Below are 12952 nucleotides of genomic sequence, written 5' to 3' on the forward strand. Positions count from 1 at the left end.
TCATCATCTCTTCCATATCTTGGTTTACAAAGAACACATCAAACTCCCTATGGTATTCAAAGATGACTTCTTCCTCTTCCAACATCATCATAAATTGCTGCTATTACAACCAGAGATAAAAATGGACAGTTCAGCTGTGGGGCCACAAAACTATTTTGCTTCATATATGCATATTAAAAAATGTGCACAAAAAACTGTTAAAAAAGCATGAACAAAAATGCTTCATAGAGAGTTGAACCATTAAAGATTAAACTTAATTGGAAGGAGATAATTTAGAAACAAGAATATTTAAGTACGCTATATTTGACTTAGGTTAAATGCATTACATAAATAATACTATTTTGGTTTAGAAATATGAAAAGAATTAGAGGTCCAGTGTAAAACAAAAAATATGCTGAAGTTACCATAATTAGTAGCAAGATGGGTCAGATTCTTGTTCCATGAAATAGAATTGAGCCACATTAAGTTCTATTCAGATTTTTTTCCTCTAGTTACATTAGCCCTTCAGATTGACTCCCATGTTCTTAAAAAAAACTTTAACTGACTATTCAAAACAACTAATTAATGAACTTGCTATAGTCTTCTGGGTTTCGTTTGACTTTCTTTGCGAGATATGCCACCTTCAATATATTCACTGTTGGTGTTTGGGACTATATTATCAAAAATAAATCTTTCCATTTAACAAAATTAGTATTTCAATAAGTTACTGGAAAACTTTGGTGACTGCCTTTGGTCTACCCCACCATTTTTTGCTGTTAATCACCGGTGTTGCATGGAGACGGGGAAAATTGCTTACATTGTTCACTTCATTTGGAGGCAGACTATTTACTACTAATATCTAGGTGAACTGTATAGAAATTTCAGCAGTTCGCAATAAACATTTACTGAAAAGAATATTCAAATTTTTTTGGAATGAGGGGGCTTCAATGTATATTTTCTCCAAAGAAACTATGCTTTGTAAAAAGAAATCACCAAATCAAGAGTAGAAGGAAACAAGGATAAAAACAAATTATACTATTTATATCAAAAGTAATCCTGCAATACTCAAGATTGTAACAATTTTAGAAATTATTGCTCAAAAGGCTCACTGCGCTTGACTGAATGCCATTTTTCGCTTTGTCTAGTACATGGGGTGGAATCTAGTGAAGCTCCCAGGAGTGGGAAATGAGGTGGGTAGGGGCACTTAATTGCATGGGAGGCAAAATGTCACTTCCCAGCAGCAGGATGAGTTTGGAAGTAAGTTGACAGCAGATTAAAGGCGGATCGTGGTTCCCAAAGGCAAGCAACAAGAAACTATTTTTAATGCATTAGCATATCATGCATACTCTTTAAAACACAATTAAATTGTACCTTTGCGAATTAGTCGGCAGCAAATGATAAACACATGCCTTCAGAACTACAACTGGTTAAAGGTGGCATGCAGCAGGCGAGGCAGGCTTCCTGGTGGATTTGGAGTGAGCAGGAGCTGCTTTTCTTGCATGGGGTACTTTGATGGATAAGGGAAGAAGTGGCTGAGTTATTGTATTGAGCTGAGGTGGCAGATGTCCAAGGATGTTGGGTTGTCTGAGGGAGGGAAGTCGGGTTGTGGTGGTCCTAAGAAAGGTTGTGGGGGACAGAGGGTGGGAGTTGGACCACAAAGGGACTGTCAGTCTCAGCTCAAATATGATATACAGAAGATCAAGGGTGATTGAGGGCAGCTCAGTGGTGGGACTGGGAGAGTCGAGGATAACCAAGGGCAAGTCAAAGCTTGAAAATGACAGTTAGCAAGTTGAGGGTCTCGGTGGGGGCTGCTCTAAGTTGACAGGCAGTGGATCAATAATGGCAGTAAGTAGCTCAAGGCTCACAGAAGGCAGCGCCAGGGCGTTAGAGGGAAAGTCAAAGGTGACTAAGGGAGGGTGCAGGATTGCAGCTCCAGTGATCCAAGTGTGGGAGGTGGTGTGTGTGCGTGTGCGTGGCAGGGGTTCAAGTTCAAAATCCTCTCAGCCAGGCAGAGTAATGCTGCTGGCTTGCAGGGAGTGGATGCCTGTCCAGGCAATGTTTAAATATGACACCCGGACTTTTGACCGCTGTGAAATAACAGCGGGATCAGCAACTTCCTCTCCTCTGTCGCACAACTGGCCAGGCCCCTTAATTATGCAAAACTAATTAGCTGGATGCTACGTGATTGCGCATGGCCAGCTATCCCACCTCAAAATGCAAGTCCTGTTCACATTCAGTCCTGCCACCAAGAAATTCACCACTGCAACAAGATTCCACCCATGGATTTCTTTATCCCCATTATTAATGCTGCTCTGGAATTTGTGATCAACCAAGTCATACAAGACTGATCCAGCCAGGTCTTTCATAGCACTTTGTTTCTATCATTCTTCTCCATTCTACAAAAGTTAACATTTTTTTTATTCTTTCACAGGTGTTGCTGGCTTGCTCAGCATTTATTGCCCATCTCTAATTGCCCTTGAAAAGATGGTAGAGCACTGTTTTGTTGAACCGCTGCTGTCCATAAAGTGTAATTAATAAACTTGTTTGGTATCCAAGTGCAACCCAAAAACCTTTCTGCTGCTTAGCATCAAGAATTACTTATGCAAGCAAGTACTTGCTCCCTATGAGTCAAAATGCGTCCTTACCTGTACAATATCCGACATGTACTGTTTACTGATCTAACAGAAGCCATGATGATCTGCTAATGGAAGAGTTAACATTCCGTCAAATGTAATTCAAGCTATAAACTATACTGCCTATTAAAAACAACAGATAAACAATAGATGATGAAGCAGCTTGTATGGCTTAATTCATGCTCCTTCTTCCACACGTGCTGCAGTAAAATAGTACTACGAGCACTAGCAAGATGAGTGGGAGGACCCAAGCTGCCTCTGACTGGATGTGAAGCAGTCAATCATTACCACCCCAGTTTAGAAACAATTAGGAGCCTCTCATGCTGGGCTAACAGGGTTGAGTTAAAAGTTTTTCTTCTATTCACAGGTCAAAGGAAACCAAAGCAGTCCTTCCACATAGTTGTCACTGACAGTGGGATTCAAAGTTCATCACCTTAAATGACTAGCTAACAGCCAGTTAAATTGAATGTAATGATTATCACAAGGACTGGTATTAGAAAGTGCTTTTTGTGAGAATAACATTAATAGCTTTGCAATTAAGATGTTATTAACACATCAAGAACCAACAAATATCATAATAGCCATGGGCAGCAGTGTCATCCGTAGACTTAGTTTTCTCTATACTGCAATTTCTAGTCACACTTATAGATTGCGGATTCTACCTCAGCTAGAGGCCGCAAATATACTGAGACCAGTCAATGCACAAATATACCAACACTATCATTTAAATTGAGGCTCAACTCCTCATGAAGATCCTTTAAATCTTGTTGGTCTCACAAGATACAAACCAAATGCCATATGTGGCACGTTATCACATACTGAAGGCATCTCAAAATGTTCTTCACAGTGCAGTCAATGTTATGTGGAAAAATTCAGCAGCAAATGTGTATACAATGAGTTTCTCAAGCAGCAAATTAATGAATAAGCAGATACGCTGCTTTTGGTGCTGCTGGTTGAAGGAAAATTGCTGTTAAGATATATGCAGCTGCAAAAATAAAGTGATGCTATATTCACCATCTACTTGGTATTATTGTCACTCCACCACACAGCTTTCTCAAAGCAGAGAGGGCAAAACAGTGGGAAAACACTTCAAGTGGCAATGGTTTCTTACTTTGGGAAGATTGCTGTCATCTGTGCAGAAGCAAATCCTTTTCTACAGCCACCCTCTGTGATATTTCCATTTTTATAGTTCAATTCTGTTGAGCTGAAGAAAGAGAGAGATAAAAAAATAAATAGGATTAGTAACACAATGCTACAAGACACAAGCAGAAAGAATTATGGAAGTTTACAGCAAGGGGCATTTCAGGCCATCACACCAGTACTCAGGCTGTGAAAAACAATCCACTTTGTGCCATTTCCTTTCACTTTCCCCAAACCATATTTTCAAAATATTTATCCACTTACCTTCTAAAAAAAACTTGATGGATTCTGCTTCTAACACTGCTTCTGGTAAACTATTTCATGTCCAGACAAACACTGTCATAACAATAAAAAAAATCTCCTACTCTCTTTCATTCTTTTGGACTTCAATGCATGCCTCTACTTACTGGCTGCTCAACAACAAAAATATTTTTTTCTATTTGCCTTTTCAAAACCCCTCAATTTTGCACAGCTCTCAGGCTTCCTCTTAACCTTTTGTGTCCCATTGAAAAGGGCCTCTGTTTCTCTAGCTTCTCTTCATAATTTTCCTCATAATTTGCTTCTCATTTCTATTATCCTCTTAATAAATTGCTTCTGCACCTCTCTATCGCCTTAAGTAAAATAGATTATCCAAAATTAGACACATTAACAACTTGTATTTATATAGCACCTTTAACATTGTAAAATATCCCAAGGCACTTCACAGAAGCGTGATAGACAAAAATTAACTGAGCCAGGGGAAGGATTTTAGGGCAGGTGGATAGATTTTAAGGAGCATTTTAAAGAAGAGTGATTGAGAGATGGAGTTGTTTAAGGAGGGAATTCCAGAGCATAGGGCCTCAACAGCTGAAGGCACAGTCATCAATAGTAGGGTGAAAAAAGTTGGGTCAGAATTAGCGGGAAAAAAGAGACCAGAATTAGTGGAACAGAAATGGAGGGCCGGAGCAGGGAACAGAGATGGAGGGGCACTAAGCCATGGAGAAATACAAGGAGTAGAATTTTAAATTTATGGCATTGATGAACTGGGAATCAATGGGATTCAGTGAAATCAGGGAAGATGAGTGAAAGGGACTAATTGTGTCTTGCTTCCTAACTTTATTAAGGTTACCCTTCCAAGCCCTTGCCCAAGTGGTTCCTGTTCACAAAGACCAGGATAAATCCAAAGAGCCAATTACTACCCAAGAACTACTCTCTCAATCATCAATGAATTGATGGAAGATTTGTTGATAGTGCTATCAAGCAGCATCTACTCATCAATAACCTGTCCACTGAAGCTCAGCTTTAGTTCCACCTGGACCACTCGGCCCCGGACGTCAATACAGCCTTGCTCCAAACATGGACAAAAGAACTGAATTCCAGAGGTGAGGTAAAGTGACCATCTTTGACATCAAGACAGCATTTGACCAAGTGTGACATCAAGGAGCCCTAAAAGTCAGAGGGAAAGTTCTCCACTGACTTGGACTCACAGTCAGCACAAAGGAAGATGGTTGTAGTAGTTGGAGGGCAATCATCTCAGCCCCAGAACATTGCTGCAGGAGTTCCTCAGGGCAGGGTCTCAGGCCCAATGATCTTTGGCTGTGTAATCAATGATATTCCCACGATCATGAAGTCAGAAGTGGGGTTGGTCACTGATTATTGCACGACATTCAGATCCATTTGCATCTCTTTAGATAACGAAGTAGTCTGTGCCCAGAGGTAGCATGATTTTGACAACATTCAGACTTGGACTAATAAGCGACATGTAACATTTGCGGCATGCAAGTGTCAGGCAATAGCCATCTCCAACAAGTGCGAGTCTAACCATCTCCCCATGGCATACAATTGCATTACCATCATCGAAATTCGCACCATTAACATCCAGAGGTCAACAGTGTTCAGCTACATAAATTCTATGGCTGCTGATTCCCAAAGCCTTTCTCCATGAACAAGTCAGGATTGTGATGAAATACTCCCCACTTGTCTGGTTAAGTACAGCTACATTAACACTCCAGAGGTTCAACACTATCTAGGACAAAGCAGACTTCTTGGTTGGCACCCTGTCCTCTGCCACCAGCACACCAAGTCTACAGTGTGTACTATCTACAAGATGGTAGAGATGCAGTCTCTCACCAAGCCTCCTTTAATAGCACCTTCCAAAACCACGAGCTCTACCGTCAAGAAGGTCAAGGACAGCAGGCACACAGGAATTCCACCATCTGCAAGATACCCTCCAAGTCATGCACTATCCTGACTTAGAAATATATTGCCATCCTGTCAATGTTGCTGGGTGAAAATCCTGGAACTTCCTAACTAACAGCACTGTGGGTGCACCAACACCACACTATTATGAAAATGTATAATTTTAAATTGAATTTGTATGTTAAGCAGGGTAAAAATGGTTTCAATTTCAGTTAGATTTTGTTTATGAATCTTGGTGCCTAGGTGTCTGGATAGATATGTGACTGAAAGGTCAGATCTTTTGGGTTTGTTTGTGTATATTCATTTTGAATGAGGTTTTACATTCCCTGAAGTCAAAGAGATAGGTTAAAGGGGTTGAAAGTTCAATGGGAAAAAAGGGTAAAAAAAAAAGGCAGTACTGTTGCCTAACAACAGTGATCCAGTGATATAGAAAAAGACAGGAGTTGAGAGAGGGGAAGTTGAGTTATGGGACTCAGTAATCAGTTTGGCAGAGGTGCTTCTGGAAAACTAAGTTTAGGAAATGCTTTTGTTTGATCTGCATTTGGAGAAACAGTGAGTTTAGAGTCCAGATTTTGGGTGTCTCAGGAGGAGGAGCTTCAAGTGAATGCTCAGGAATTCACCAGAAGAAAACCGTTTGCAACTATGCCAGTCCCAAGTCTGGTTTGTGTCTCTATAAAGATATTGCTGGGCTAAAAGAATAGTGGGAATTTGAATTGACTTCTTTTGTTTGTACTGAGATCTTTCCAACCCTTCTGTCTGGTGTAATATAGGTCACTTCTTTGCATTTTATTCTTTGCATTTTTTAAATTCATTCACGGGATGTGGGCTTCGCCAGCAAGGGCAACATTTATTGCCCATCCTTAATTGCCCTCGAGGTGGTAGTGATGAGTTGCCTTCTTAAATGGCTGGAGTCCATATGATGTTGGTACACCCACAGTGCTGTTAGGAAGGGAGTTTCAGGATTTTGATCCAGCGACAGTAAAGGAACAGTGATATATTTCCAAGTCAGGATGGTGAGTGGCTTGGAGGGGAACTTCCAGGTGGTGGTGTTCTCGTATGTCCGCTGCCCTTGTCATTTTAAATGTTGGTGGTCATGGGTTTGGAAGATGCTAAGGAGGCTTGGTGAGTTCCTGCAGTGCATCTTGTGGATAGTACACACTGCAGCCACTGTGAGTCAGTGATGGAGGAGTGAATGTTTGTGGATAGGGTGCCAATCAAGCAGGCTGCTTTGTCCCAGGCAGTGTCAAGCTTCCTGCGTATTGCTGGAGCAGCACTCATCCAGGCAAGTGGACAGTGTTCCATCACACTCCTGACTTGTGCTTTGTCCATAGTGGAGAGGCTTTGGAGAGTCAGGAGGTGACTTACTCACCACAGGATTCCTAGCCTCTGGCCTGCTCTTGTAGCTATTGCTTGCAGCCAGAGCCACTGGCTAGTCCAGTTCAGTTTCTGGTCAACGGCAATCTCCAGTTGATAGTGGGGGATTCAGCAATGGTAATGCCGCTGAACGTCAAGAGGCAATGGTTAGATTCTCTCTTGTTGGAGATGGTCATAACCTGGCACTTATGTGGGGCGAATGTTACTTGCCACTTGTCAGCCCAAGCCTAGATATTGTCCAGGGCTTGCTGCATTTGAACATGGACTGTTTCAGTATCTGAAGAGTCGCAAATGGCGCTGAACATCGTGCAATCATCAGCATACATCCCCGCTTCTGACCTTATGGTGAAAGGAAGGCCATTGATGAAGCAGCTGAAGATGGTTGGACTGAGGACACTACTCTGAGGAACTCCTGCAATGATGTCCTGGAACTAAGATGACTGACCTCCAACAACCACAACCATCTTCCTTTGCGTTAGGTACGACTTCAAACAGTGGAGAGTTTTCCCCAATTCCAACTGACTCCTGTTTTGCTAGGGCTCCTTGATACCATGCTCAGTCAAAAGCTGCCCTGATGTCAAGGCCATCACTCTCACCTCACCTCTGGGGCTCTGCTCTTTTGCCCATGTTTGAACCAAGACTGTGATAAAGTCAGGAGCTCAGTGGCCCTGGTGAAAACGCCAAACTGAGTGTCAGTGAGCAGGTTATTGCTAAGCAAGTGCCGTTTGATAGCACACCTTTCATCACTTTACTAATGATAGAGGGTAGATTGATGGGCCATTAATTGGCTAGGTTGGGTTTGTCCTGCTTTGTGCATACAGAACATACCTGGACAATTTTCCACATTGCTGGGTAGATGCCAGTGTTGTAGTTGTGCTGGAATACTTGGCTAGGGGTGCGGCAAGTTCTGCAGCACAAATCTTCAGTACTATTGGAATATTATCAGGGCCCATAGCCTCTGCAGTATCCAGTGCCTTCAGCCATTTCTTGACATCATGTGGGGTGAATCTAATTGGCTGAAGACTTCCGTCTGTGATGCTAGGCACCTCTGGAGGAGGCAGAGATGGATCATCCACTTGGCACTTCTGGCTGAAGATTGTTGCAAATGCTTCAGCCTTATCTTTGTACTGGTGTGCTGGGCTCCTCCATCATTGAGGGTGGGTATCTTTGTGGAGCCTCCTCCTCCAGTGAGTCATTTAACTGTCCACCACCATTCATGACTGGATGTGCCAGGATTGCAGAGCTTAAATCTGTTCCGTTGGTTGAGCTCAGCTCTGTCTATCACTTGTTGCTTATGCTGTTTGGCACTCAAGTAATCCTGTGTTGTAGCTTCACCAGGTTGACAGCTCATTTTTAGGTATGTCTGTTGCTGCTCCTAGCATGCCCTCCTGCACTCTTCATTGAACCAGGGTTGATCCCCTAGTTTGGTGGTAATGGTAGAGTGGGGGATATGCTGGGCCATGAGGTTACAGATTGTGAAAGTTCATCCTGTGAATTTGTTCAGTAGCTTTCCTCTACGGTTTCAAAAAAAAAAGTTGGAATCTATCAAGCCAGGTTTCACTCTGGATTCTGACTTGTCCATTATTGGCAGCAGTTGGAATCGTAACAACACAGACCGCAGTAGTTCAAGTTGGTGGCTCACAGCCACCTTCTCAAGGGTAATCAGGGATGGGCAATAACTGCTGGCCTTGCCAGTAATACCAACATCCCAGGAACAAACAAACAAAACAAAAAAATGTAACTTACCAGCTACGAGTGTATAAATCAGAAAACTACAAGTGCATTGCCTGCCATTTTCCACCTAATTAATTCAACTGACCGAAAATGTCCATTGATTTTCTGAGACGCACTGGCAGTGCATGAGCAAAATCCACCCTAATATCCTAACATTTGGTCGAATTTATAGGGCAGCTAAACATTTTGTATCAAAATTTAAACTGGTCTTCATTCAATTATTGCCTCATCAATCAGGGAAAGGTTGTTCTTTATATGGTATGCATTTTTCACCACTTATGAAGCCAAAGGTTTTGTATCCCATATAACAAATGAACCATCAATATGGCAGACGTTATGAATCTATGACACCAAGCTAATGCTTGCATCAGAACATGAGAATTATAAATTAATCTGGGCATCAATAATCCTAAATTTGGAAAACTGTCACTCTTAAGCATCCACTGCACAAGCCTGCATACATTTAGATCTTAGGTACCAGCATCCTGCTGGACATGCAGCAAAAAAAAAACAATTTCAGATGGGGAGTCTTCATATGGTGCAACTTTGCTGGTGGCAAAGAAGCCAATCCTTAAGAGGTAGGTGCTGCCACAAGTGCCACACATGAAGTTACCAAGTGTCATTGTAGGTTATTGTTTTTGGCACTGGCATCTGTTGTCAAAGCTACTGTAGCCACTGGTCATTGTGGTGGTCCAAGCTAGCAAGAGGTGTCGCCATTTTCCTCTGTCGTTAGCTAATGACTTCCAGGTATGATAATTGATGTCTATGGCCTTCATGTCACCCTCACAAACGTCACTGAAAGGGCCCTTTGGGCATCCTCCTGGTGGTCTGGCTCCAGCTACATCACCACACAGAAAGCCCTTGGCTTTCCACCTTTTATTCTGCAGACGTGCCCGAGTCAACAAAACTGCCTCTGTTTGAGGAGTCATAACAAACAAAGAAGCTCTACCTTTGAGAGAACTGCCACATTTACAGAATCACACAGTACAGAAGAAGCTCTTCGGCCCATCGCGTCTGTACCAACACGTGAGAAACACCTGACTTACCTCCTAATCCCATTTACCAGCACTTGGCCCATAGCCTTGAATGTTATGATGTGCCAAGTGCTCATCCAGGTACATTTTAAAAGATGTGAAGCAACCCGCCTCCACCACCCTCCCAGGCAGCGCATTCCAGACCATCACCACCCTCTGGGTAAAAAAGTTTTTCCTCACGTCCCCCCTAAACCTCCTGCCCCTCACCTTGAACTTATGTTCCCTCATGACTGACCCTTCAACTAAGGGGAGAACAGCTGCTCCCTATCCACCCTGTCCATGCCCCTCATAATCTTGTACACGTCAATCAGGTTGCCCCTCAGTCTTCTCTGCTCCAGCAAAAACAACCCAAGTCTATCTAACCTCTCTTCATAACTTAAATGTTTCATCCCAGGCAACATCCTGGTGAATCTCCTCTGCACCCCCTCCAGTGCAGTCACATCCTTCCTATAAAGTGGCGACCAGAACTGCACACAGTACTCCAGCTGTGGCCTCACCAAGGTTCTATACAACTCCAACATGACCTCCCTACGTTTGCAATCTATGCCTCGATTGATAAAGGCAAGTGTCCCATATGCCTTTTTCACCACCCCACTAATGTGCCCCTCTGCCTTCAGAGATCTATGGACACACACGCCAAGGTCCCTTTGTTCCTCAGAAGCTCCTACTGTCATGCTGTTCACTGGATACTTCCTTCTTAAATTACTCCTTCCAAAGTGTATCACTTCACAATTTTCAGGGTTAAATTCCATCTGCCACTTATCTGCCCATTTGACCATCCCGTCTATATCTTGCTGTAGCTCAAGACACTCAACCTCACTATTAACCACCCGGCCAATCTTTATGTCATCCGCAAACTTACTAATCCTACCCCCCACATTGTCATCTATGTCGTTTATATAAATGACAAATAATAGGGGACCAAGCACAGATTCCTGTGGTACGCCACTGGACACTGGCTTCCAATCACCAAAGCATCCTTCTGTCATCACCCTCTGTCTCCTACAACTAAGCGAATTTTGAATCCACCTTATCAAATTACCCTGTATCCTATGTGCATTTGCCTTCATTATAAGTCTCCCATGTGGGACCTTGTCAAAGGCTTTGCTGAAATCCACATAGGCTACATCAACTGCACTACCCTCATCTACACACCTTCATGTTTTTTCCTGCCAGGATGTGCCCAAAATGTGCCATTGACTACGAAGTTGAAAACTGTTGAGCTTCTCTTCTTGATAGCTGTAAGTCATCCATGTTTCACGGCCATACAGCAATATGAGAATACTGGCATTAGAAGCCATCAGCTGGGTCCTAAAGGTCAACTTGCTGTTATTCCCTGCGGTTTTTGAGAGTCGGCCAAAGGTGCTAGCTGCTTTCCCTATGAGTACATCAACTTATGTATCAAGGGACACATTGTCTGTCACCATGGATCCAAGGCAGCAGAATTTGCTAACCACTTCCAGTGGAGTGTCATTTAGTGTAATCAGGGATGGAGATGCAACACCTTCTCCCATGACCTACCGACTCCCACAGTTACCTCGACTACAGCTCCTCACACCCCTCTTCCTGTAAGGACTCCATCCCATTCTCTCAGTTCCTTCGCCTCCGTCACATCTGTTCCGATGATGCTACCTTCAAAAACAGTTCCTCTGACATGTCCTCCTTCTTCCTTAACCGAGGTTTTCCACCCACGGTCGTTGACAGGGCCCTCAACCATGTCCGGCCCATCTCCTGCGCATCCGCCCGCACACCTTCTCCTCCCTCCCAGAAACATGATAGGGTCCCCCTTGTCCTCACTTATCACCCTACCAGCCTCCGCATTCAAAGGATCATCCTCCGCCATTTCCGCCAACTCCAGCATGATGCCACCACCAAACACATCTTCCCTTCACCCCGCCCCCCCCACCCCGGCGGCATTCCATAGGGATCGTTCCCTCCAGGACACCCTGGTCCACTCCTCCATCACCCCCTACTCCTCAACCCCCACCTATGGCACCTCCCCATGCCCACGCAGAAGATGTAACACCTGCCCCTTCACTTCCTCTCTCCTCACCGTCCAAGGGCCCAAACACTCCTTTCAAGTGAAGCAACATTTCACTTGCATTTCCCCCAACTTAGTCTACTGCATTTGTTGCTCCCAATGCGGTCTCCTCCACATTGGAGAAACCAAACGTAAACTGGGCGACCACTTTGCAGAACACCTGCGGTCTGTCCGCAAGAATGACCCAAACCTCCCTGTCGCTTGCCATTTTAACACTCCACCCTGCTCTCTTGCCCACATGTCTGTCCTTGGCTTGCTGCATTGTTCCAGTGAAGCCCAACGCAGTGAACCTCATCTTCCGACTAGGCACTTTACAGCCTTCTGGACTGAATATTGAATTCAACAACTTTAGGTGTTGAACTCCCTCCTCCATCCCCACCCCCTTTCTGTTTCTTCCCACTTCCTTTTGTTTTTTCCAATAATTTATATAAATTTTTCTTTTCCCACCTATTTCCATTATTTTTAAATCATTTATGCCCCCCCACCCCCACTAGAGCTATATCTTGAGTGCCCTACCATCCATTCTTAATTAGGACATTCGTTTAGATAATATCAACTTCAACAGCTGTGTTCTTTCGTTCTTTTGTCTGTGACATCTTTTGATTATCTGCTCCTATCACTGCTTGCTTGTCCTACAACCACACCCCCCATCCACTTCTCTCCCCACACCCAACCCCCCTCCCCACCTTAAACCAGCTTATATTGCACCCCTCTCCTTGGATTCACCTAGTTCTGTTGAAGGGTCATGAGGATTCGAAACGTCAACTCTTTTCTTCTCCGCCGATGCTGCCAGACCTGCTGAGTTTTTCCAGGTAATTCTGTTTTTGTTTTGGATTTCC

At 43.6% G+C, this 12952-nt stretch overlaps 1 protein-coding gene across 1 annotated transcript in view; it reads right to left on the minus strand.

The window, feature by feature from the left end:
- Positions 1–12952, minus strand: part of LOC121289276 (CMP-N-acetylneuraminate-beta-1,4-galactoside alpha-2,3-sialyltransferase-like) — a 651606-nt gene that overhangs the window by 374343 nt on the left and 264311 nt on the right. Inside the window, exon 4 of the mRNA XM_041208545.1 lies at positions 3724–3816. Within this exon, the coding sequence (XP_041064479.1) occupies positions 3724–3816 (93 nt within the window). The remainder of the gene's footprint in view (positions 1–3723; positions 3817–12952) is intronic.

The sequence above is a fragment of the Carcharodon carcharias genome, chromosome 16 (genome assembly GCF_017639515.1).
Source record: "Carcharodon carcharias isolate sCarCar2 chromosome 16, sCarCar2.pri, whole genome shotgun sequence".
Classification (NCBI taxonomy): domain Eukaryota; kingdom Metazoa; phylum Chordata; class Chondrichthyes; order Lamniformes; family Lamnidae; genus Carcharodon; species Carcharodon carcharias.